The sequence below is a fragment of the Nerophis lumbriciformis genome, linkage group LG04 (genome assembly GCF_033978685.3).
Source record: "Nerophis lumbriciformis linkage group LG04, RoL_Nlum_v2.1, whole genome shotgun sequence".
Lineage (NCBI taxonomy): Eukaryota > Metazoa > Chordata > Actinopteri > Syngnathiformes > Syngnathidae > Nerophis > Nerophis lumbriciformis.
Window position 1 is genome coordinate 22,305,219 of NC_084551.2, and position 26,514 is coordinate 22,331,732.

At 39.6% G+C, this 26,514-nt stretch overlaps 1 protein-coding gene across 2 annotated transcripts in view; it reads left to right on the top strand.

The window, feature by feature from the left end:
* LOC133597770 (CUB and sushi domain-containing protein 3-like) overlaps nt 1–26,514 on the top strand; it is a 589,433-nt gene that overhangs the window by 230,506 nt on the left and 332,413 nt on the right. For both annotated transcript variants that reach the window (XM_061950753.2, XM_061950761.2), the window contains exons 14-20: nt 68–394; nt 5,621–5,815; nt 6,091–6,229; nt 6,449–6,636; nt 11,496–11,684; nt 21,633–21,749; nt 24,521–24,736. In XM_061950753.2, the coding sequence (XP_061806737.1) occupies nt 68–394; nt 5,621–5,815; nt 6,091–6,229; nt 6,449–6,636; nt 11,496–11,684; nt 21,633–21,749; nt 24,521–24,736 (1,371 nt within the window). The remainder of the gene's footprint in view (nt 1–67; nt 395–5,620; nt 5,816–6,090; nt 6,230–6,448; nt 6,637–11,495; nt 11,685–21,632; nt 21,750–24,520; nt 24,737–26,514) is intronic.

Sequence of the window (26,514 nt, forward strand, 5' to 3'; positions counted from 1 at the left end):
ATTGCCTCGCATGGGATATTTCAGTTTTTGTATTAGTATTAATAATGTTCTTGTCTTTCTCGCACAGTTCCCTGCTTTTCCAACTTTACGGCTCCAATGGGGACTGTGCTGTCTCCTGATTATCCAGAAGGCTACGGGAACAACCTCAACTGTGTATGGTTGATCATCTCAGAGCCTGGTTCCCGAATCCACTTGGCCTTCAATGACTTTGACCTTGAACCACCCTATGACTTCCTCACAATTAAAGATGGCGACCAGTCAGGAGCCACAATTTTGGGACGTTTCTCAGGGGCGGAAGTTCCTTCCCACCTGACGTCCAACAGCAATATCCTGCAGCTGGAGTTTCAGGCAGATCACTCTATGTCAGGGCGGGGGTTCAACATCACTTACAGCAGTAAGTGGCCATTTGAGCACTTCATTACCAATGATCAGCACATGGATACACTAACTCTTTGTACAACTACTGTACATTTTAAAACATATAGAGATATATTGTTAAAGTGCAAGTACCGTAAGTAGGGATGGGTATATTTATATAAAACACTACCTTGTGGTTTATAACTTGAGATAATATGTACTGGACATTCTTTGGTGTGAATTTTGCGTAAAGTTTGCTCCACAGTCACATTTATACTTTCTGCATACGTCTTCAAGATGTTTGCTTGTAGACGTTCCTAGATTGCAAATGAAACCACACACCACCCGCTCCAAGAGTATCATAACTTATCTTTGGAAAATGTACACTGTTAAATATAATTCCTGAAGACGCAATTTTTTTCCAGACATGGTCGAAAATAAACATATATAGAAAACCAGGTCACATCAGGTACACCTGCAAACGCTTAGATCGATACGGAAACTACCACTGGAGTGGGTTTACATAATTCACCCACGTAACTTTAGTTATTAGAGAGTTCCGGTCGGACGGTATTTCACGGGATACAAGTTGCACTAGTGAGCTACGGACGAGAAGATGCTGCTCCGTTGTTGATTTAAGTAAAGTCTGAATGTCATTAAAAGAGTTAGCGCCACCTTTTGACACTTCTTCAACTCCCGTCCTTGTACGTTACACCGCTACAACAAAGATGACGGGGAGAAGACACTGCCGAAGGTGAGCCACATAAATAAGACCGCCCAAAAAACGGCGCATCCTGAAGCGACTGTCAGAAAGTGACTTGAACATGATCTGTAAAACATAATCCATGCAACATTTTGTGACCAAAGAACCACCATTACATGTTATGTAGACCACAAGAAAATGTTTTAAATTAAAAAAAAAATCAATATGACCACTTAAATGCGCCTTATAATCCGGTGCGCCTTTTGTATGAAAAAAAGACCTGAATAGACCCGCTCATCGGCAGTGCGCCTTATAATCCGGTGCGCCCTATGGTCCAGAAAATACGGTACTGTGTAAAATGTCGTAAAGACAGATAAACACGGAATCAACGGCCATATTAGTCTCATAGCCTGAAGCAGTGGGTGATGAGCCCCTTCCCCTCTGGCTGAAAGCTTAAACTTAATGTCCAAATAAGTAAGTCCACCTTACTGTAGCATAACAACGTATACCATCTTAAAGCAAAACACAGCGGTCAGATGCACCTAAAACTATGTGCAAACTTATGCCCAAATGCATGAACTTTGCCGTTGTTTAGCACACGTATCCGACATTGTAACAACAACATAGGTCAACATTTTTTTTTTTATGTAATTGTGTGACATGCAAGTTGTGAAGTGAATTATATTTATATAGCGCTTTTTCTCTAGTGACTTAAAGCGCTTTACATAGTGAAACCCAATATCTAAGTTACATTTAAACCAGTGTGGGTGGCACTGGGAGCAGGTGGGTAAAGTGTCTTGCTCAAGGACACAACGGCAGTGACTAGGATGGCGGAAGCGGGTATCGAATCTGCAACCCTCAAGTTGCTGGCACGGCCACTCTACCAACCGAGCTATACCGCCAGTATTTTACTATACTGTTTAACCGATTTAAACAGTATAGTAAAAATAAAATAAAATTAAATAACTACAGTAAGTAATACATTCAACAATAAGAAATACAATCCACAACTAATTGTCATAATTACTGCAGCAAACCCAGCAGTTACAGTATACAGAAAATAGGCTTTCTTTTGTTGTCTTGTTGATGTTCAGAATTCCGGTGTACCGTTACGGGGAAATGTGTGTGCAGTGTTGAAAACAAAGACTGCTGGTGTGTTAAGATCAGCAATTGAGTTTAGAAAAAGTCAGACAGACTGTGTGCCTCTGTCAGGATACTTGCAAGACGTTACTTAGCACCCTCAGACACTTGTTGCAGTTGGCTGGGTCTAAATTCATTTCGCACCAAAATGAGGCACTGACAGCTATTTTTTTTTCCTGGTCTGATTACTTATGTAGGCACAATTCTGCAACCGTGTTTGGGTAGCCATTCCTACAAAAATGTGTGTTTCTGTTATGATGTAGTGCTGTAGAGGAAGTTAAGGCGTCACACTACACATGTGCTGTGGCTGTTGACAATGTCAGGTTTCTCTGTGGAAAACATCATCGTTAAGAATACAGAAGTACCTCCACTTATGAGCTTAATAAGTGCGGTGACAGAGCTCGTAACTCATAACATGCCCATTAATAATTTTTTAAAATCAATTTAATTAGTTATTGGCCCTCCAAAAACGGCACCATTTTAATGTGAAACATGTCTTTCAAAACAAAACAAAAACCTTTTAGATAATAAATATTGTATGAAAAACAACACAATAGACTGTAATACGAACTACTACAGTAGATTTATGAAGTAACGTAATGATAATGTACATATTTTACCTTGGAGAGTTTAGTTCTATGGTATCTCCTTCAAGCTCCTTTTCCGTCAAACACACCATCAGCAGCTTCTCCATCTTTTTTTAATTCAAGGGGATGCATGTCCGTCATTTAGATATAATTTGAACGTCCTTTGTTGCGTTTGGGTCGCATGGTTGCAGACGTCGTTTCCCCAAGATGCAGAAGAACAGGTAAGATGCTGATTTATCCTCAAGACAAAAGCCGAAAATCAAACCAGCGTACCGCTGAGAACATATGTACTGCTTGAGGCTAGCTTTAGCTTCGCATAGTAATGCAGAGAGTCTATAGTGGGGTTGGGAGGAAATGTGCCGAGGCTTGTGTCGAGTAATGGAGGGGGCGTTTCCACGGAGCGCGAGTTGAGGCTTGCTTCATTTAGGGGAGGAGCCAGAAATGATGACATGTGAAGCCTTGCTGCCAAGTTGTACCACGTGACCGCTTCGGGACGCGATTCAGCTTCGCTGCCCGCCTGTAACAAGTGATTGTTTCGAGACGCGGTTCAGATTTTGCCGGGAGATTCGTCAACTCATAAACCACCCAAGCTCCACTGAAAATGTGGGCTTTTGAGCGTTGTGCTGAGTTCGTAATCAGGATAGAGAATAAAAATAGTTGTTAAAATGCCAATAGAATCAAAGAATGATGGCAAACGTAATCCAAACTGGTTACTGCTCTGTTATGAATTAAATAGCTAACTGGTGATAACTTGACCATTAAATCTTTGATGGCACAATAGTTTGCACTGTTGCAGTTCATGCCACATAATGTGGGTTCGATTCTCAGCAACGGCAGTTTTTAAATGTGGTCATCACTGTAAAGATTACATTTAATAAAGTAACACATTCTGTTTTTATAATTTTTAAACAACCACCAAAAATCAGTAGCTGGATGGAAAGGTTTTGTCAAGACAAAAAAATAAAAGCTTAAAGCAAAAAACAAACAATAACATACATCCCTTCTGTTCTGTACATCATAGTCCAAGTTACATTATGTTGTCATCTCCCTCTTTATGCCATTTCCTCAAGGTGACAGAACAAACCCTATGCAACCTGCCCTATCATGTGATTATACCATGTTGCGGAAATACAAACACACAATACATATACAGTACATATATAATACATAAAACATATTTATTATACTTTGTTGATTTAATTAGCAAATCCATTCGCTCAAACATTTATTGTGATTCATTGGCATTTACAAGAGCCATAAGAGACGCAAAAAATCAATGCATCACACTTTATGTGGTTAAGATACAGCTGCTTGTAATTTTACATTTGACCAGCTCGTGGTGTCTTGTGCCAGAGCATGTATTGAAGCCTCGAGAAATTCTCGAACCAATTGGCTAAAGTGGTTCGATGCCTTATGAGGCTTCATCTGACCATCATTAGTCTACAGCAGGGGTCGGGAACCTTTTTGGCTGAGAGAGCCATGAAAGCCAAATATTTTAAAATGTATTTCCGTGAGAGCCATATAATATGTTTTAACACTGAATACAACTAAATGCGTGCATTTTTAAGTAAGGCCAACATTTTTAGAGTATAATAAGTCTCTTATTCTTTTTAATAACATTGTTATTCTGAAGCTAACCAATAATGAATAAAATACTTCTTACCATTAATGTGACTTCTGGTGCTGCATGGTTTTGCTGATGGCTTTGTAGTTTTGGTTGATATTTGGTTATTTTTAACACTGTGATTACCAGTGGAATTATTCATTACTTATCGTGTTAAGCAATGTCAACAAATATTTATCTGAGAGCCGGATGCAGTCATCAAAAGAGCTACATCTGGCTCTAGAACCATAGGTTCCCTACCCCTGGTCCCCTGGTCTACAGCATGCGAATCAAGAAATACACAACGAGAGAGTTGCGTAAAGCTAAAAAAAAAAACATTGCGTGTAGCGAACAAGACTGCCAGGCAGCGTAAACGGTGAGGGAGGTATTAATAACTGATAATAATCTGATTGGTGATCTGGACCAGGTGAGCGTCCTGACCACTAACCAGAGGCAGGTGCAAAGAAATAGTGTCCATGGCAAAAAAGGGCATACGATCAGAAATGAGCATCAAACATCACAAACATGACCCGGGCAATGGGCCATGACTTCCTTGGCTAGCGTTATTTACACTTTCGGCTTCAGTACGGTGCAGACTAGCAGTTTTACACTCCAACTGCTTTGCCAGTACATATAAATACCATCCGCTTCTTCTTCTCAGCACTGTCTTTCACACTTACTTTCTTCATTCCCATGGTTAGAAAAACAAACTTACGTCGATCTCTTTCTATAAGCTAATGCCAGCGAGTAGGACCGGATGGTTTTGGCAGATCCTACAGGGTTGACTGTGATATTTGCTATGCCCACTCGACTGGTAACAAACATTTTTGCTCTTAACTTAAAGCAGAACAATTAGACGAGAGACAGCTTTTATCTTAAAATAGCATAAGTTGGTGCACTCCTAAGTCGAGGTACCACTGTTGAATAATATTTCTATTTCATTTCCATCCAAGCGCAAAGGTTGTGGAAGCTAGCAAGAAGCGACACTGTGCTCAGGTTTTATGCCTCATTGACAAAAACTATGGTATTTTCTACCTCCTGGCAAAGAGACAAGAAGCAGAGGCTTTCATCAACACAGGGTGTACAGAGAATAAGCTGTTTAAGGTTCCTTACTGTCCTACGGACAGCTACATATATTTACCTTATCTCCACACACCTTAAAGAAGCCATTTCTTACGAAAAACAAGAGTGCTTGTCACCAGATCGTGCTGTCTTTCTCCTCATTACAAGCTTTCGGACATAATGAGTGCCCTGACCCTGGCGTGCCGCTGAATGCCAGGCGCTTCGGAGACAGTTTCCAACTGGGCAGCTCCATCTCTGTGGTCTGTGACGAGGGCTTTATCAAGACGCAGGGAGCTGACACCATTACTTGCCATTTAGAGGAAGGCAAGGTGATGTGGAGCGGTCTCATTCCAAAATGTGAAGGTACACAAACAGAATAATGATCACGTCAGAAGAGAACCGAGGAAATAGAAGCATGGTAGAGTGACGGGGAAGCAATGAACAGTCTTCTATTTTGATATATTAGCAATTATCTTATGTTTATGCAATTATGTACCCTTTGGGGACCCAGATTGTTCAATTTCCTCTCTTGTCTTCTGCACTTTTATTTGCGTCTTGTGCCATTTGACTTGTTTATATTCTGAACTTCTGTGTCCATCTAATCCTCGCTTTCCCACAAATGTTCTTCCTTCAACCAGCTCCCTGCGGAGGTCACTACTCAGGCCCGTCAGGAGTTATCTTGTCTCCAGGGTGGCCCGGCTACTACAAAGACTCTCTTAGTTGCGAGTGGGTCATAGAAGCAGAGCCAGGGCGCTCTATCAAGATCAGCTTTGACAGGTCTGTACCACAATGCAGTTACACAACCGTAGCACATTGTATATACAGTACACACACTCACACAAAAACCTATAAAACACATGCCCGTCATGTGTTTTATAGGTGCACTGCGCTGATTAAGCTACCCAGCGTGGTGTTGGTGAAACTTTCTATAGGTAATCAAATTAGTTTTCAGAAAGAGTGCATTCATTTTCCGTTCATTATTTCTTTATTTTAAAGGTTTCAGACTGAACTCAGCTATGATTTCCTGGAGGTACATGACGGCCCAAACCTGCTTTCACCTCTGGTTGGCTCTTTCAATGGAACCCAGGTTCCTCAGTTCCTGTTTAGCACCAGCAACTTCTTGTATTTGCTGTTCACCACCGACAACAGTAGATCAAACAGTGGCTTTAAGATCTTCTATGAAGGTGAGAGAGAGTAACAGATTCAAAATACATATGTGTTCATGCAATTCTTAATGTTTTTATGATTTTGTACTTGATTTGAAATCATGCCATATGTAGAAGGGCACTCCTTATATTTTAGTCAGAATGTACAGGTTATGTAAGTTCCAGAATTTGTATTGTGGTAGCAGTAGAAAAGGTACAATTAAGTTTGCTTGGTGATTCTATGCAGATCTAATGCAGACTGAGGATCGCACACTGAAGAATCAAAAGATGCAAGGGCATTTTAGTACATCTAATTTTTAAAGCGAATACAATATACACGACCCCGAGAGGGACAAGGGGTAGAAAATGGATGGATGGATTTTTTTAAAGGAAAAAAAAAACAGCCTTTTTGTCAGCTTTGTGTGGTTATTAGGGGTGTATGATAAATTAGGTCATTAAGGGTGAGCTGATCAAGCGCTCCTTTTTTCCTACTGTACTCATGTCCTAATCTTCCCCTGAGCACTAATCTTCCCCTGAGCTCATTGTAAACAAACATGCCGTTTGCTATCACCAAATGACTATCGCCCCATAGATCTTCTGTGCCAGTGCATTGAGCAAGTCAAACACTGGATGTGCCAAAATTTCCTACAACTAAATGAAGATAAAACTGAGATAATTGTTTTTGGTGCTAAAAAAGAAAGGTTTAAAGTCATCCAACACATTCAATCACTTGTCCCTGAAATCCTCAAATAAAGCCAGAAATCCTGGGGTTATTTTAGATTCTGATTTACATTTCGACAGTCACATCAAATCAGTAACAAAATCGGCCTACTATCACCTCAAAAATGTAACAAGACTTAGAGGGTTCATGTCAGCTCAAGACTTAGAAAAACTTGTACATGCCTTTATTACCTGTAGGCTAGGCTATTGTAATGGTCTCCTTGCAGGTCTTCCCAAAAAAACTGTCAGGCAGCTACAGCTTGTTCAGAACGCTGCTGCTAGAGTTCTAAGACCAAAAAAATGTGAGCACATTACACAAATTCTTAAATCCTTACATTGCCTCCCTGTACATCAGAGAATTGATTTCAAAATCCTCCTGCTCACATATAAATCACTACATGGTCTAGGACCGAAGTATATCACTGATATGCTCCCACTATATAAGCCCTCTAGATCACTAAGATCTTCTGAGACCAATCTGTTAGCGGTTCCCAGAGTAAACTCAAATCAAGGGAGATCATCATTCAGTCACTATGCAACAAATAGCTGGAATAAACTTCCTGAAGATGTCAGACTTTCACCAACTCTGACTACTTTTAAAACTAGACTGAAAACTTTTATGTTCACCTTAGCTTTCAGCTAAATCTTTTAATCTTTTAACTTTTAACGTCCGCACTGTTTTTATTTTTATTGTCTGCATTTTAATTTTGCTTTTATTTTCTTTCATTTCACTTTGTTGTCTGTGTAACACTTTGAGTCCGCCTTGTGTATGAAAAGTGCTATACAAATAAAGTTGCCTTGCCTTGCCTTGCCTTGATCTTTTGAGACTCCTTCACTGCTTTAGAAGAAGACATTCCATGCGATATTTGCACAAAATGTTCTGCAAACATTTCGCATTGAGGAAAAAAAACATCACACTTCAACACATCAAACCTGATAAGCCACAAAGCCAGCAGAAAAGAAGGGTGTAATTTATTTATTTTTTAAATAAAAAATAAATAACCAGTTATCAGTATTGTTCTTGAGAAACAGGAAGTAATTTGTATCATCTATCCATCCATTTTCTACCGCGTGTACCTCTCGTGGTCGCAGGGTGGGGGGGGGGTGAGGCTATCTTATCTGCACTTGGGCGGAAGGCGGCGTACACCCTGGACAAGTCGCCACCTAATCACAGGGCCAACACAGATAGACAGACAACCATTCACACTTCCATTCACACACTCGGCCCAGTTTTAGTGTCACCAATCAGCTTATACCCAGGTGCATGTCTTTGGCGGTGGTGGGAAGCCGGGGTACCCGAAGAGAACCCACGCAGTCACATGCAAACTCCACACAGAAAGAGCTCGGGAATCGAACCCAGGCGCTCACCACTGTGTAATCGTGTTTCCCATTTGTATCCATATAATTTGTATTAATACTTTGTGACTCTCTAGATTTTAGCGTCAACATTTCAATTGTTTCCCGTTACTTTAAACTTATTTCCTCTTTTATTTCACTTTGTATGTTTTTTTTGTAGACGTTTTTTAGAATGTGCGGCGAACGTTACAATCTTGATGGCCCCCGGGCCTCACTTTGAGCACCTTTGTTCTAATGTTTTAGATTTTACTGCATTTCAAAAGTAGCACAGTTTTCATTGAAAAAGGACATCATACAATTGTCCACATTTGTAATAAATATGTTTAATACCCTTTTTCCAGGGAACACTGTCTCGAGCCCTCTCAATTTAAAATAGTGTGTTTGTATTTAACAGAAACATGGACAAGTTAAGGACATTCCGTTCTTATAATGTGCTTTATAATATCAGTGTGTCGAGATTCTATCCACATTTTGGTGATTGACTACTCTCAGATACTAAAGCAAGAGTGTTTCTATTCTCAGGAAATATTTGTTGGAAGCAGTTATTTTCTTTCCACATCATTATGCATTGACTTGGGGTGCCTGAAAGAAATCAAATTGTCTGGCCAGGGAATGATCAATTTTAAGATTGCTTGCAATACCACAATTACCCTCGCCACACAGATGTGATTCATAAGATAGAGTTTGTTGTTATTTTAGCACTATTGACTAAAATCACACCACAAGTGTCTTGGCCTTATTATGTTTCATTCTCAAGTGCATTACTCTTTTCTTCTTAGACAAGGTTACCGCACAGCAATAACAGTACAATCGTATTAGTTGTATTGCAATTTAGATCATATGTTACAGCTGAAATGGTTGGAGGACACCATGCTGAGTACATTTGAGAAATGGCTTGCCCAAAAAAGACCTTTAGTGAACGCTGTTGAATTGAACTGACCAATTGCATGTGTCTGCAAATGGCAGGTAAAGGTCTAATTAAGTTGCAATCACACAAAGTTTACTTTTGAACTAAAATGATCTTATGATTCTGGCTGCAGACATTGACTAGCATCAGAATTGGTATGCATTGGAACCTCGATTTTCAAACATAATAGGTTCTTAAACAGGAACAATACCAAAGTTTGTTTGTTTCAAACCACTCATTGCTTGTGCATTGCTTTCTTTGTACTCATCTTGCGCTATCAAAATTTGAAATTGCTGTAAAAAGACTGAAAAACCCTTAAAAAGCACACAGCGTAGCAATTTGCACAGTAGCCAACGACAGCACTGCTCTGTTGACGGAGGTCAATCAGCCCGCCCACAGGGGATATGCTGCAGGGCACCACAAGGCACACAATGGGTGGATGAAACGTTTGTACACTGGGACAAGGTTTGTACAACAAAGCATATTTCTACTCAGTCTGTGGTTTGCAAATCTATAAGTTTGTATAACGAGAGATTTGTAAATCGAGGTTCCACTGTTATGAAAATATTTGATCACATTTTTCTTAAGATCATTTTGCTTATGTCTTACCAAACAGGCTTAAATTTACCAAATGTAAATATTAAAAAAACAAAACAAAAAAAAGCCTTTTCAGGTCTAACTGATTTTGTTTGGTCTGTCAAGACATTGTGTTCTGTACTTTCTTTAAATGCAATGTGCAGTAGTTTTAAATGCATATTGGCATGCTTGGCTCACATTCATTGACTAGTGACTAAACAGAACACACAGGCCCAATCAATCCCCTGAAACCATCATATATCAGCACCAGAAAATGGATCTAAATCAAAGGTGGAACAAAATTGTTGTGCTGAGAATGAGCATATTTTTGGGGTTTGTTCTTAGTATTAATGATGCAACAATTAATGCTAATAATGGTCCTAGAAGCCCAACATTATTTCTGGTTATTTTTACCTTTAGTTGTTTGTGTTGTGGTAGGTAGGTTGAAAATTAAAAAGCAAAGCATATGACACATACAGTAAGAGGTTAAACACTTGTTTTGTTGTAAAGTTAAAAGAAAAGCTTTTGTGCCTGTTTACAAAAAGGATGTCAAATCAATTAAAATGTGTGTGCAATCTCCAACTTACCTTAGAAAAAGCTAAATAATTATTGACACATTTTGTGATTTTTATTGTAAGAGTTGTGTTTTCACTACCAAGTCTTTACCCATCTCTGAACTGTTCAGCTCTTAGAACCGACTGTATATGTATTATTTGTCTGAAATGTGTATACATTAACGAAAAACAGACATTGACTTATCTAAACTGGGTTTTATTTGTCACATTTTTTTCATATGAAGGAAAAGTTTTTAAAAAGTCACACAAAATAATTGATGTCCCTCCAAATTGGTTAAGCTGTCTTTCACAAACACTAATTGCCATTATCAAAGTGTTGTTATGCTTTTTGGTGTGTCTTCTGCTCATCATGCCATCTTCTTGACATTGTCACAAACGCATGCATTTTTAACTGTGAGAGTCAATATAAAAGTCAAAGTGTAGTTTCTGTGAAAAAAACAAACAAAAAACACTTAACCTGCTTCTGCTTTTATGCATATATTTTTTGTTTGGAGCCTGAAACAACATCAAAGCTTTCTCAGCACTTTTTCAAGACGCTGCCCTAGATATTTTACGGATTGCAAAAATACAGGACTGCCAATTCATGTTTGTTCAATGCTTCAATATACTTCTGCAGCTCAACTGTCATATTTGCTAAGCCAGTGCAGATTATTCTATTTATAAATAGATAAGTTGGTTTTGATACAGTGGCAGTTAGACAGACTTGAGAATTCCTCTTTCAATTCACTTGTAAAGCAATGCTTTCATAAGTCTTCTTCTTTTAGTTGTCACTGTGGACACATACTCCTGCATGGATCCTGGCATCCCTGTCAACGGTGTGCGGCTCAGCCACGACCTGTCCATTGGCTCAACAATGTCCTTCCAATGTGATCCAGGATATAGACTAAGCCACGAGGAACCTCTGGTTTGTGAGAAGAACCACTTTTGGAGCCACCAACTTCCCACTTGTGATGGTATGCACACCAACTTTCTGCACTGCACCTTAACGTATTGTACTTTGGTTTAGCAGGACATACCTTTATTTTGTTAACATACATCATTCCCTATTTATCGCAGCCAAATGCTTCAAGGCCTGACTATGGTTTCTGCAAAGTAGGTTATTATTAATAAATCAAATATTGCCACAGTTACAGCATACAAAAACTGTTCACAACCATCTAAATGTTTTTTTTAACATAATTAGAGGCCTCTAAACATGAAGCAACACCTATATAGTCTCCTTTTCACTCGTTCAGTAAAGTAGCCTTGAGCGTGTTGTACTTTAGTTTACAGTACTTACTGGTTTCCCGGAGGATCCTCCAAGTGTCGTTGTGGCCACTACTACATGGCCAATATTGAAAATACTTTGTCACATTCTGGGAGAATCCTCTGAATTAGAGCTGGGCTTCCATCTGCTGAAACCACAGGCAACTTGACAGTTACAGCTACAACTATTAGCCACGTGGTTAGTATTGTGTCTTGTCATGCCACATTGCTCACCCAAAATGCTCACCATTTTCATGTGGAACTAATGATGCCAAGGTTGAAATGCATGAACTGAGTTATCCATCCATCCATCCATCTTATTCCGCTTATCTGAGGTCGGGTCGCGGGGGCAGCGGCCTAAGCAGGGAAGCCCAGACATCCCTCTCCCCAGCCACTTTGTCCAGCTCCTCCCGGGGGATCCCGAGGCGTTCCCAGGCCAGCCTTTAGACATAATCTTCCCAACGTGTCCTGGGTCTTCCCCGTGGCCTCCTACCAGTCGGAAGTGCCCTAAACACCTCCCTAGGGAGGCGTTCGGGTAGCACCCTGACCAGATGTCCGAACCACCTCATCTGGCTCCTCTCCATGAGGAGGAGCAGCGGCTTTACTTTGAGCTCCTCCAGGATGGCAGAGCTTCTCACCTTATCTCTAAGGGAGAGCCCCGCCACCCGGCTGAGGAAACTAATTTCGGCCGCTTGTACCCGTGATCTTGTCCTTTCGGTCATAACCCAAAGCTCATGACCATAGGTGAGGATGGGAACATAGATCGACCGGTAAATTGAGAGCTTTACCTTCCGGCTCAGCTCCTTCTTCACCACAACGGATCGATACAGCGTCCGCATTACTGAAGACGCCGCACCGATCCGCCTGTCGATCTCACGATCCACTCTTCCCTCACTCGTGAACAAGACTCCGAGGTACTTGAACTCCTCCACTTTGGGCACGGTCTCCTCCCCAACACGGAGATGGCACCCAACCCCGAGAACTGAGTTAATATCCTCTTAGAATTGCTAGGAATGCTGCTGATAGCTGAAATGTGATAGCATTGACTGTTTGTTTCGTGTCTCGTCTTTTGATGTCACTCAAGTCTCACCAATGTGGAGATGTGTCATTGATGAGACAGGAGTTGAAGATGAAGTCCATAAAAAAGTTGTCCTGCCAAAATTTGGTCAACTTTATTGTGAAAATAGCGCTGAAATTAGCCGCATGTGTTGTTTTTAGCAATGTGACATTTAACCCGGAAACATATTTCCTGCTTTGTGAATATCCTAATTGACCACCACAAAATTATAATGTTAAATAAGACAACTACTGCATTGTATTACGTACTATATAAGACATGAATAAATATGTGTTTAAAACTTAATTTAAGCCAAACATATGGACAATATGCTTTAAAGAAAACATCTGTGCTGTAGTAGTAGGGACGGCGTGGCGCAGTGGGAGAGTGGCCGTGCGCGACCCGAGGGTCCCTGGTTCAATCCCCACCTAGTACCAACCTCGTCATGTCTGTTGTGTCCTGAGCAAGACACTTCACCCTTGCTCCTGATGGGTGCTGGTTAGCGCCTTGCATGGCAGCTCCCTCCATCAGTGTGTGAATGTGTGTGTGAATGGGTAAATGTGGAAGTAGTGTCAAAGCGCTTTGAGTACCTTGAAGGTAGAAAAGCGCTATACAAGTACAACCCATTTATCATTATCATTATTTAGTAAAGTCACGATATTGGAAGTGTGTTGTGGCAAGGGTCGACAGTACTGTTATCACATTGTGTATGCATACATTCACAATCCCTCTCATGGCAAAACGATGCAGGTTTAATTGGAAAATGGAAAGTTACAGAACAGTGGTAGGCATGTATTTCCAAAATGAGATGTGTCAGCAGCAAGTCTCCCTCCGTCGTAATCAATCCATCCATCCATCCATCCATATTCTACCGCTGTTCTCTCTCTGGGGGTGCTGGAGTCTATCTCAGCTGCGTTCAGCGGAAGGATGGGTACACCCTCATCCCCGCCTCCTCATCGCAGGGCCAACACACACAGACCGACAGATTCACATTCACACACTAGGGCCAATTTAGTGTTGCCAATCAACCAGGTTCATGTCTTTGGAAGTGGGAGGAAGCCGGAGTACCCAGTGGGAACCCACGCAGTCACGGGCAGAACATGCAAACTCCATACAGAAAGATTCCGAGCCCGGTGATCGAACCCAGGACCTTTTTATTGTGAGGCAAACACAGTAACCCATGTCCTACCGTGCTGCCCTTCCCATGTAATCCATATTATATTTTTAAATGTCTCTTTATTTTCTTTCATTCAGTCAATTCAATTGTAAAATGAAACAGACAGCAATGTGCAAAGTGCACCACTGTAATGAGCAATGCTTCCTGAAAAGTGGCACAAACTGGGGTGTATGTTTTTGGACGGTTAACATTGGACATGCACTATAAAGCATTATACTGAACAAAATGGCTTATTATCAACTTAAAGTTACTTTTAGCCACAGTGAGTCTGACTGCGGGCTCAGCCTCAAAGCCAAGCATATGCTTGTCAAAACGCTTTTCCTCAATAGATAGTTTTTTTGTGAACAACTTACTTAGAGAGTGTGTTATGAGTCATGTAAACGTGAAAACAGATTATCTCAACTTTAAAGCAAGAAGCTCAGCTGTTCCTCCTAGTTTTGTTATCCCATATAATCTCTCTCTCTGGGCTGTATATGTAAAAACATTTTTTTTGTGGATTTCAGAAGCGTGATTGTTGTTGCCGTACACAGACTGTCAATGATGTCCCTTAGTCATGTGACGAAAGAGTATATCTAATAAATCACATGCAAGAGTTGGCGGTATGCATGAGATACAATGCTGTGTATACATCCATCCATCCATCCATCCATCCATCCATCCATCCATCCATCCATCCATTTTCTACCGCTTATTCCCTTCGGGGCACCTGGGGATAGGTTGATTGGCAACACTAAATTGGCCCTAGTGTGTGAATGTGAGTCTGAATGTTGTCTGTCTATCTGTGTTGGCCCTGTGATGAGGTGGCGACTTGTCCAGGGTGTACCCCGCCTTCCGCCCGATTGTAGCTGAGATGGGCTCCAGCTGTGTATACAATGGCCTGTAAATTAACTTGATGTCCTGGAGCCTTTACTTGCCTAGGTGTGAACCAGACTCGTGCCAAATGCCTTGGCCTACTGCCTATGGACCCTCTAAATAGACACTCTGCCAAGTGCACTCATCAACTTTTAATGACTTTATATAATTCTGGCTCATTAATAATATATCTGATATAATTTTGTTGGTGGATAAGGATTCAGGCCTTGATGTGTTATGCTTGCTATGGAGCCCAAGGGTGGAAGGAGTGAGGACGAGAGGGGTGTATGTATGTGCAACTCTGAGGCCTTAGGCATTCCAGTGATCTTCCAAAACATCATCTGACGTCCATTGCGCTGACAATATTTGCATTGCATAGAAGAGTTGCGCGTCTAATATTGGTATGGTATGGTTTATTTATTTCAGACAAGCTTAACAAGTTACATTAAAGGACCCCATTTATGCTGACAACTTTGGTACTTATTTCATAGTTCTGGACCTAAAATTGATGTCTACAGATAAAAGTCCCCCAATTATGTCTACGGATAAAAGTCCCCCCAAAATAGACACAGTAGTGATTTTTGGGCTTGTTTTCTAATGAGTTTCAGCACATTTTGGAAAGCCCACTTTTAGCTCCAAAATGTATTGCGTCGAAAGGGCCGGATTTACTAAAGGTTTGCATGTACTTAAACATGTGCAACTTGATAGAACACGCAAAGTTGATTTACTAAACGTGAGCAAAGTGAATTCCCCCTCTTTTCCCCGCACTTTTTTTGGGAATTTTGCCTATCGTTCACAATCATTATGAGAGATACTGTATATAATGTTATACTATTTGATATTGCACTGGTACTGTATGTGACTACTGTACTTTTACTTGTACTGATACTTCTACCATAACGACTGGGACATATTGTGCAACTTATTGTCTTGTAATTAATGTACATCAGAGCTATTCAAATTGTTGTATTTTTTGTATTTAGTGTATTAGATTCAGCAACTAGTGTTTGGATCCCACTGTACGCAATATCTGAAGAGCATGGAAACAAGCATTCCACTGTGGTGTGCTCTGCATGTGACAAATAAAACCCTTGAACCTTGAATCTTGAAGGGGAAAAAACAGGGTTTTTTTGTTTTGTTTTTTCTTTCTAACATGTACAAATCTGCTTGTTCTTGGAAGCTAGCAATGATACACCTCAATCACTTTTAAAATGCATTCAAAAATCATCAAAAATACTTAATTTATGTCCCGTCACCTGTATAATAATCAAACTGTAGCGACATTGTTATTGTAAGAGCGAACACTTTATTGTCGTAACACATCGGCGTGCTACGGTATTAGCCGTAAAAGCTAACTACGTCAAGAGATAAACAAGACTCTAGGTCAACAGGAAACGTTTGTAATGCACAACACAATGCAATAAGACACCAATATGTACTGACTGAAAGACATGAACAATCGTATTACAGTATATGTAAAGTATTAGCCCACATTTCATGTTTTGTTTGTACACAGCTAGCCAGACAGCATATGCTGTCTGTCATGATACACGATACATAATGTGCTGCATGTATCATGATCAATATAAAGTGGGACTGACTCGATGGACAGTTGTCTCTTTGGTCCGGCTGGCCAGGGACACTTTTTCCGGTTAATAATGGATCGGATAAGGAAAAAGATACGGTTGTGAATCCTCATTTGTCCAAAAATAGTCATCTTCATTGTTTATTGAATCTGCCATGATTAGAACACACACAATTTATTTCTTGTTTTATACATATTTTATTTATTTATTAACATTTTAGAATTTTAGGTGATATATTCTGCACTTATTTTAAGGTATATTTTACTCTTGTATTGTATTCCTCCTTCTGTGTTACACTGTAAATGTGACACTATGTGCCCTTTTTTGTTCCAAATTGTTTCTTATGTCTGTAGAGCACTTTGGCCAACGGGGGTTGTTTTGTGGTATATAAATAAATAAACTGAACTGAACTGAACAAGTGTTTTATACCTAGAAGTGGTTGTTACCAGGAGTCTGAGATGCGCTGCTATTGAAACGGGAATACATGTGCCGAAGAATTAGTTCTGGCAATGATTAAAATGATCAAAATACGATAAATATTGTTATTAATATTAATATTAGTAATAGTAAGTTTTATTTTTGCACATTTTCTTTATTTAATTTGCACTGTTTAATCTTAGTAGTAATATTTAAAAATGTACCATAATGTAGGTTATTTTGGGGTTATATCATTCAACAATTTTTAGTCCTTGCAGTATCAAAAATGTTATCTAGTATTGCATATTTCAATGAGCATCAATATCGAGTAAAACATTTATGCATCATGAGAACCCCAGAGAGCCCACAGTAGGCCAAACGTCCTATTAAAAAAATTGGGATGATTAACAAGTTGAATGCACAACCTTCTGATTTTTATCGTCCGCCAACCTATTTTAAGGTGTGCTCAGGTGTCAAGATTTACTGCTGCTTTGACAAACAGGTGATATCCACACACACATTTTGTTAGCGAGTTATTAAAATGCCTTTTATGATCTTGGATGGAAATCATAATAGGTAAATGGTAATTTTCTGATAAAAAAACAACAACCCCAGAATATAAAGTCAGAGATCCTGATTGGACAGTAAAAGCTATATGAAGACTTTGTGTAAAGTATTTTAACACCTCTAAAACGACAATCTTCAATGACTAATTCCATAATTAATTTACCTAATACACATCTATTTACACAAATGTCACTTTATTTTGATTATTTTTTATTAAACGTCTAAACATTAGAGTCTGGAAATCTAAAATTTTCTTCCAGTACATCCATTTGGATGTACTGGGACTGATGCAGTATAATTTTGTCACTTTCTTAATGTGTTTTGAGAATAACGTAATAATGTTTTGTTGTTTATCTCTTATTTCATTCAACACGATTGAACCTGTCTTCCATGTCTTTCAACTTCACTATTACTTCTTGGAGACTACCTGGACCTTGGATCTTTTCTACATCCTCCTTCTCTGCATTCATTTGCGACTGTTTGCTTGCCTTGCTAGTGATCGTTGGCAAACCTAGCTTGTGTTTGGATTACTGCCATTAATAACACCTTTCTTTTTCTAATAACGACCAATCTTTCTAAGTACTTTTTCGTGTGTCACATCGCCTACTTTTGAAGTGGTCAAATGTAAACAACAAGCGCTCTAAATGGTAAACAATTTTAACCAAGGGCCAGGTAAGATAAAGTGCAAGCTCGGCAGTAAAGTAGGCGGGCAGGCAGAAACTCGAGAAGCACTTTTTTAAGGTCAACGGTCACGTCTCTCACTCCAACATTGCCCATTGCCCATTGTCAGTAGCTCACTAGTCATACATTTGCGGCCTACACACAATTAACACTATGTGTCACATTCGGTCCAGCTGTGCTAGCAAAACACGATCTTACACTTTAACAAATGTTGATTAATGTTCTTATCAAATTACAGTAAAAGCTTTGGTATCAGTGATACTCATTGTGCAGCTCACTAGCTTTAAGATGCAGGTCGCTAGGGATGTATATTGTCAGTATTTGATCGATACATTACCAATATCGATATTCCTGGTATTCATCAATACTCTTATCGGTGCTAAATAAAGATGTGGAAAAATGCACGTTTTATTACCATTTTTATTAGCACAAGAGGTTGTATGCCATCAACATTATGTAAACTCTCACAGCAGGGAAGTCTTTTAGCAACACTTGCTTTTTATGTTTGCAGTGCAAAGTGCAATGGAGTTGTTATATTATCATCTTGTCAAGGCCAAAAAGATCAAACACTGTGTTTTTATCAATTACAATTACATTGAGCTGGAAATACCATTTATGTATGTATGTATTGGGGTGGTATAGCTCGATTGGTAGAGCGGCCGTGCCAGCAACTTGAGGGTTCCAGGTTTGATCCCCGCTTCCGCCATCCTAGTCACTGCCGTTGTGTCCTTGGGCAAGACACTTTACCCACCTGCTCCCAGTGCCACCCACACTGGTTTAAATGTAACTTAGATATTGGGTTTCACTATGTAAAGCGCTTTGAGTCATTAGAGAAAAGCGCTATATAAATATAATTCACTAATTCACAATTCACATGTATGGCATTCATGCGCAGAGCACATACCTTTTGTATGATGTATAAAATAAAATATGTAATATAAATCATACAATCAATTAGCATGTTAGGTGGTTGTGCATTTAAGCAAGGTGCGTTTTATTGCCACCCATACACACCGCTATGAAGTGACGTCAGGCGGCTACTATAGAGACCTGTCAGTGGATGCCATCTTGCTTCAGAGCATTTTTATGAATTATTCTATTACCGTATTTTTCGGACTATAAGTCGCAGTTATTTTCATAGTTTGGCCGGGATCCAGTGCGACTTATATATGTTTTTTTCCTTCTTTATTATGCATTTTCGGCAGGTGCGACTTATACTCCTGTGCGACTTATACTCCGAAAAATACAGTACTTATTTGTTTTACTTTTTTGAGTAAATTAATATTGGCCTCTGGATTATTTGCCTCCAATGGGCTCACCACCCATGGGAGGGGCCATAGAGGTCGGGAGCGTTGTGAGCCGGGCGGCAGCCGAAGGCAGGGCACTTGGCGGTCCGATCCTCGGCTACATAAGCTCGCTCTTGGGACGTGGAACGTCACCTCGCTGGGGGGGGGGGGAGCCTGAGCAAGTGCGCGAGGTGGAGAAGTTCCGGCTGGATATAGTCGGACTCACTTCGACGCACAGCAAGGGGTCTGGAACCAGTTCTCTCGAGAGGGGCTGGACTCTCTTCCACACTGGTGTTGCACGCAGTGAGAGGCGACGGGCTGGGGTAGCAATTCTTGTTGCCCCCCGGCTCAGGGGGGTACGTTGGGAAGACTGTGTCTCCCGGCTGGCCTGGGAACGCCTCGGGATCCCCTGGGAAGAGCTGGACAAAGTGGCTGGAGAGAGGGAAGTCTGGGCTTCCCTACTTAGGCTGCTGCCCCCACAACCCGAGCTCGGATCAGCGGAAGAAGATGGATGGATGGATGGATTATTTGATCGCTAGGAGGTTGATTGATGAAGCGCGTTAGCGGCGCATTTACTTCAAACTGACACTCTTATTTGCATGGATTAATTTGAGGTACTTTTGTGGAGGAAATATTGTTGCGTGTCAAACTTTTGGCTGGTGTTACTTCCTTATTTTGTGATTATTCCATTATTATATCCTACACATGTCATTCTTATGCGTTGCAGCGGCACCTACAGTAAATGAACGTCTCATCGCTCCTTTGTCATAATTATGACGGTCAGCTAAATAAAAAAAATACCAATAGCCGTAATATTTGTCCAGAATCTTGACGGTCCTCATGGACAATTTGGAACCGGTACCAAACTTTACTGGTACACAGCTCGGCAGGTCACACAGTAGCTTTAACAACAAATGGTAAATTACCATGTTGTTATGGTAATGTGGAGAGCCACAATTGGTAAATTTGCCTTGAGCCCCCAAATGACTGAAGTGACTGAGTATGCTCGTACAAAGAAATTGGGCTCATGAAAAAAAAAAAACACATGCATCCATCAATTTTCTACTGCTTATTATGTTAGGGTTGCAGGAAGCTGAAGCCTATCCAGCAAAAGGCAGACTACATCCTAAACTGGTTGCCAGTCACTCAGAGAGCACACAACAACAAGCCAAGAAGTCAATCGAGTGAACTGAGCTGCAAAAATAAACGTGTTAAATCCCATATATGTTGTCAAAAAGGTGATGCCTATGATGTGATATGACCTTTTAGTTGGGTTACATTGACTGCATAGGAAAATAATTGCCTGTTGGAATAATGTCCAATTAAACCAGTTAACCTTAAGATCGATTTATTAACCTCCATGCCCTCGTCAGCCAATACCGATGGGATAATTAACTTTTTAACTTCCTTTGATGAGATTAGAGGCTTTCTAATATCAAATTATATGTTAATAATCAACATACAGGTCAATGAGGCAAGATGTCAAGTGTTGCATGTTTATACAACAACTTATATCACTTTATCAGCAACCACTACCATGTCGTTGATCGGGAGGATTTCCTTAACAGAGTAACATGTGAATCAAATGGTGCGTCTTCTTTGTATGAAATACATTCGGGATCACTTTAAGGTTAATGACTGCAATAACTGCTTTCATCCTCTAAATATGCTCGTGTCAGTTAATTGCCTATACATATTATGGAATATACCTTTTTCTGTCCACATATCACTTTTAAGGTAATTTATGAGTGGACTATATGAAGGGTTGCATGACAGAATTGCTGAATCAATGAATGATTTATTGTTTGAGGAGACACAGAGTTGGTCTGAAACAAGGCAGAAGAAAAAAAAAACATTGTGTTGGCAGAATTACAGGTGCTCATAAAACAGTAGGATAGGATGTGATGCGACTCAAATGCATTATTCATCCAAATTGCTCCTTTCTCTTCAGGTGAGGGATTTATTGCTTCATTTACAGTTGACTTTTTCCCCAGCAGCATTTATCATTCCTTTTCCCCTCCCTTTCTATTCAGCATCATGTGGTGGGGATATTAGAGGACCTGGTGGTGTCATCCTTTCTCCTGGCTACCCTGAGCTATATCCCAACTCCCTCAACTGTACGTGGACTGTAGAGGTCAGCCATGGAAAAGGTTTGTCAAAAACACAATTACTGTACACACACTGCTGCTTGTCACAGCCAATGTCTTTAACATGAGAACTCCAATGCTTTTCTAACCCCCCCTCAGTCTGAAACTAACAACTCAATTGCAATGCATTATGGTAGCCATAGTTAAGTTCCAAACATTACAAACTATTTAATGTTCCTGAAACAAAACAAACAGATTGACTTTTACGTGATTTTAGAATGCAGGTTTGGCCTTGCCCACTAGCAGGATGATGACTCTTCTGTCATAGGACAATACATATCAACTTATTTTATTATTGTTGTACCCGTAAAAATAGGTGTGATTAGTCTAAACATGTTTTTAAAACGTTATAGCATGTAATTAATCCTCCTTGTGTTTGGGTTGAAACAAAAAGTGTATATTTTCAGTCATTTTGTTAGCAGTTACTTAAAATAAGAAAATAATATGGTAAGAAAAAAATGTTTATTACTCAAAAATCTTGTTATATTCTTGTTCAGCTCTCAGTTTTTGCATGCATTTTTATTTTACATTACAGTGTTGTCCCTAGGAAAGTGTACAGTATATCGTTAAAACATGATATGATTCCTAATTATTACTCATTTTAAAATGTGTTTAATATTAACTTTTTTTTAATCGTTTGCTTTAAACCAGGTATTTTGTACTGGGGAATTTTTAAAGGGGACCTATGATCAATTGTGTCTTTTCTGACTTGTAAATGTTGTTATAATGCTGGATATTTGTTTAAAACAATGCCAAAGCATCAAATCATAAGGGTTTTTCAGTCGAGTTACGTTGTGACATCACAGCAAGGTGGACATACCTATTTGGACATTAGGTAAAGCTATCAGGCAGAGTGGGAGGAGCTCTGAATGAGGCTCGTTGATTTTGAAAAAAACACGAGAGGGAAAGCTAAAGAAACAAATATATATATTTTTTGTATAATGCATTGACATAAATGCTGCTAAAATCCTCTTTTTTATGCAGCTCTGTATTGATTAGGGAGTGTGCATGTGTACATAATGTTGTGACCTGGTGTGTCTATATGCTGTTTATGTCTATTTTGGGGGGAAAAAAATATTTTTGATGTTCATTTATAATACATATATTTTTAACTGTACATTTTCAAAATATAGATTATGATGCTTTTGGAAAGGGTGGGGCGTGGTTTAATTTGCCATCTGGGAACGCCTCCATAATCGAACATCTTGCAGACTCAAAAAAGTGGTTATAAATATGACTGTGGAGCAAGTTTACACCAAACCACATCTAATTCATATGATCTAAACCAGGGGTTTTTTAAATTTTTGACCTCGGCGCCCAACTTTTTCTCTACAGAGGGTTCTGGGGCCCACTCGAATATCAACACTGAATTAGGAATCCTACTCTTGATTTTAATCATGCTCAATAATTATATCTAACCTACTTACAGTTTACAACATTGTCAAATGATATGAAACCGTGTGTTAAACACAAAAATAAGTAATAAAAATACAAAATTAATTTGTTTCTTAACTAAAATTTCTTTAAAATTAAAGTGCAAATGAAAATACAGCTTCACAACTTTAGTCACAATTTTTATACTTACACACCTGTGGTGGAAACGTGTTTTACAACTGAGTACCCCTTGTTTTGCGGCCCTCTAGGGCAGTGTTTTTCAACCTTTTTGCAGCCAAGGCACATTTTTGTTCATTGAAGAAATGCGAAGGCACACCACCAGCAGAAAACATTAAAAATGTAAACTCGGTAGTTGATATTGACAGTAAAAAGTCATTGTTGCAATTGTTGGATATGAATTCAAACCATAACCAACCATGCTTCACTAGAGCTCTTGTCTCAAAGTACTGTCACGACCTGTCACATCACGCCGTGACGTATTTGGAGTTTTTTTGGTGTTTTCCTGTGTGTAGTGTCTAGCGCTCCTATTTTGGTGGCTTTTCCTGTTTTGTTGGTATTTTCCTGTGGCAGTTTCATGTCTTCCTTCGAGCGCTATTCCCCTCACCTGTTTTGTTTTAGCAATCAAGACTATTTCATTTGTGCGGACACTATTCTTCTTTGTGTGGAAATTGTTGATTGTCATGTCATGTACATTATGGACGCCGTCTCTGCTCCTCACGCTGTAAGTCTTTGCTGTCGTCCAGCAGTCTGTTTTTGTTTACTTTGTAGCCAGTTCAGTTTTAGTTTCATTTTCCATAGCCAACCCTAAACTTCAATGCCTTTTTTAGGGTCACTCGCCTTTTGTCTATTTTTGGTTTAAGCATTAGATACAACGTTTACAAAGCAATTAGCTACCTGCTGCCACTTACTGATATGGAAGAGTATTACATGGTAACTCTGCTGAGCTCTAAACAGTACCGACACTCAACAACGCCGCTTTATTTGCAGATTATAATTACTGGTTTGCACAAAATATTTTTAACCCAAATAGGTGAAATTACATAATCTCCCACGGAACACCAGACTGTATCTCACGGCACAGTGGTTGAAAAACACTGCTCGAGGGTGTGCTCGTCTATGGTTAAGAAACACTGATCTAGACACAACAACATGTTTAAATGTAGACTTACAACCATAATAGGTCCCCTTTAAATATCACTTTACTATCCAAGTGGCTCTGTGTGAATTGGGACTTTTTTCCTTCTTAATTTGTGTATTCATTAAGTTGGACTTGTTACAAACAGTGCTGGTATTATTAGTCCACTACATTCTATTGGGTCAATATTTTTATATTCTGCAGTTTGACACACATAACACTGGATTTTATTTTCTCCTCCAAGGTGTCCAATTCACTTTCCACTCCTTCCACCTGGAGGATCACCATGACTATCTTCTGATAACAGAAAATGGCAGCTTCGCCCAGCCACTGGCTCGACTAACTGGCTCAGAGAGGCCGGCGCCGGTTAATGCGGGCCTCTATGGCAACTTCAAAGCACAGCTCCGCTTCATTTCGGACTTTTCCATATCTCTGCAGGGATTCAACATCTCCTTCTCAGGTACGAGGGCACATGAGGATTCTGTCGGCAGGTGGCTTAGAACCAGGAGGGTTGGTAGCATAGGATCATAAAAAATGCTGACTTTTGTAAAAGAGGAAGGTAGAAGTGCAGATTCCTAAAATGTGGTGAATGGAGTAAAGCTGTGCTAGTAGGAAAACAAATGATAGTGGTAGTCAGTTACAAAACAATAGCACTTGGATCAAAAATGCTAAGTTTCTATAAAGCATAACTAAAGTGACTTGAAGACTCATTTGTGGGTCAGAAAGGAGCCTGATTAAGCTAGACGGTGCCCCTGGCTGTGCCGAACAGAGCTGGATAATTAGGAGATGACAAGGTCATACAGGTAGAGACAGTCTGCCTGTGATGGGAATAATCATCAAAGCATGCCATGTGGGTCACTGTCCTCAGGACTGAGGAAATGGGGTAGGGTGGGACAGAAATAATGGCCCCCTATGCAGAGACTGATGGGTGAAGAAGTACAGAGAGGTGAAGTGAAAAGGAGAGGGAGAATAGGAGGCAGATGGTGATGCTGAGTGAGGAGAGATGATAGAGAGAATGCTTTACGGTAAAAGTGAGAGCGAGAGAAAAAGTGTCTGCTTCTTGAGCATCCCGGCTAAATGTCTGCCTGAATAACTTATGCGGGTATGAATATTCATGAAATTTACTTTGTGAGAATGAGTGTGTATTATGTGTGTGTTTGTCCTTACATTCTCTGACCTTTGGAAATGGGCCACCTCCCACTGGAGGGTAACATGATGTGCTGAAATCAATAGACTTACATGGTCTTGATAAAGAATGTAAAAGCTACGCTACAGCAGGGTTACTACACATTGCAATAAATCAGACCCTGTAGGATTTTGTGATGTTGCGATCACGCCATTACACACAAATTCAAACAATACCCCCAAATGATGTGCAGTTTTGCAATCTTCTCCAGTCCCTGTACCTTTCACATTTTGGCCAATCATCATTACTTTTGCCAACCAAATGTGTCCCTTAGTAAAACTCAAATGTGCATGCAAACTGTCTATCCCAGGGTTGGCCGCACACTGAAAAATCAAAGGCAGTCGGTCCATCTTGTATATTGCAACACAATACAAATATACACACACACACACACACACACACACACACACACACACACACACACACACATATATATATATATATATATATATATATATATATATATATATATATATATATATATATATATATATATATATATATATATATATATTAGGGGTGTGGGAAAAAATCGATTCGAATTCAAATCACGATTCTCACGTTGTGCGATTCAGAATCGATTCTCATTTTTAAAAAATCGATTTTTTATTTTATTCTTTAAAATAATAATAGTTTTGTTTTGTTTTTTTAATCAATCCAACAAAACAATACACAGCAATACCATAACAATGCAATCCAATTCCAAAATCAAACCCGACCCAGCAACATTCAGAACTGCAATAAACAGAGCAATTGAGAGGAGACACAAACACAACACAAAACAAACCAAAAGTAGTGAAACAAAAATGAATAATATCAACAACAGTATCAATATTAGTTACAATTTCAACATAGCAGTGATTAAAAATCCCTCATTGACATTATCATTAGACATTTATAAAAATAAAAATAAAAGAACAATAGTGTCACAGTGGCTTATACTTGCATCGCATCTCATAAGCTTGACAACACACTGTGTCCAATATTTTCACAAAGATAAAATAAGTCATATTTTTGGTTCATTTAATAGTTAAAACAAATTTAAATTATTA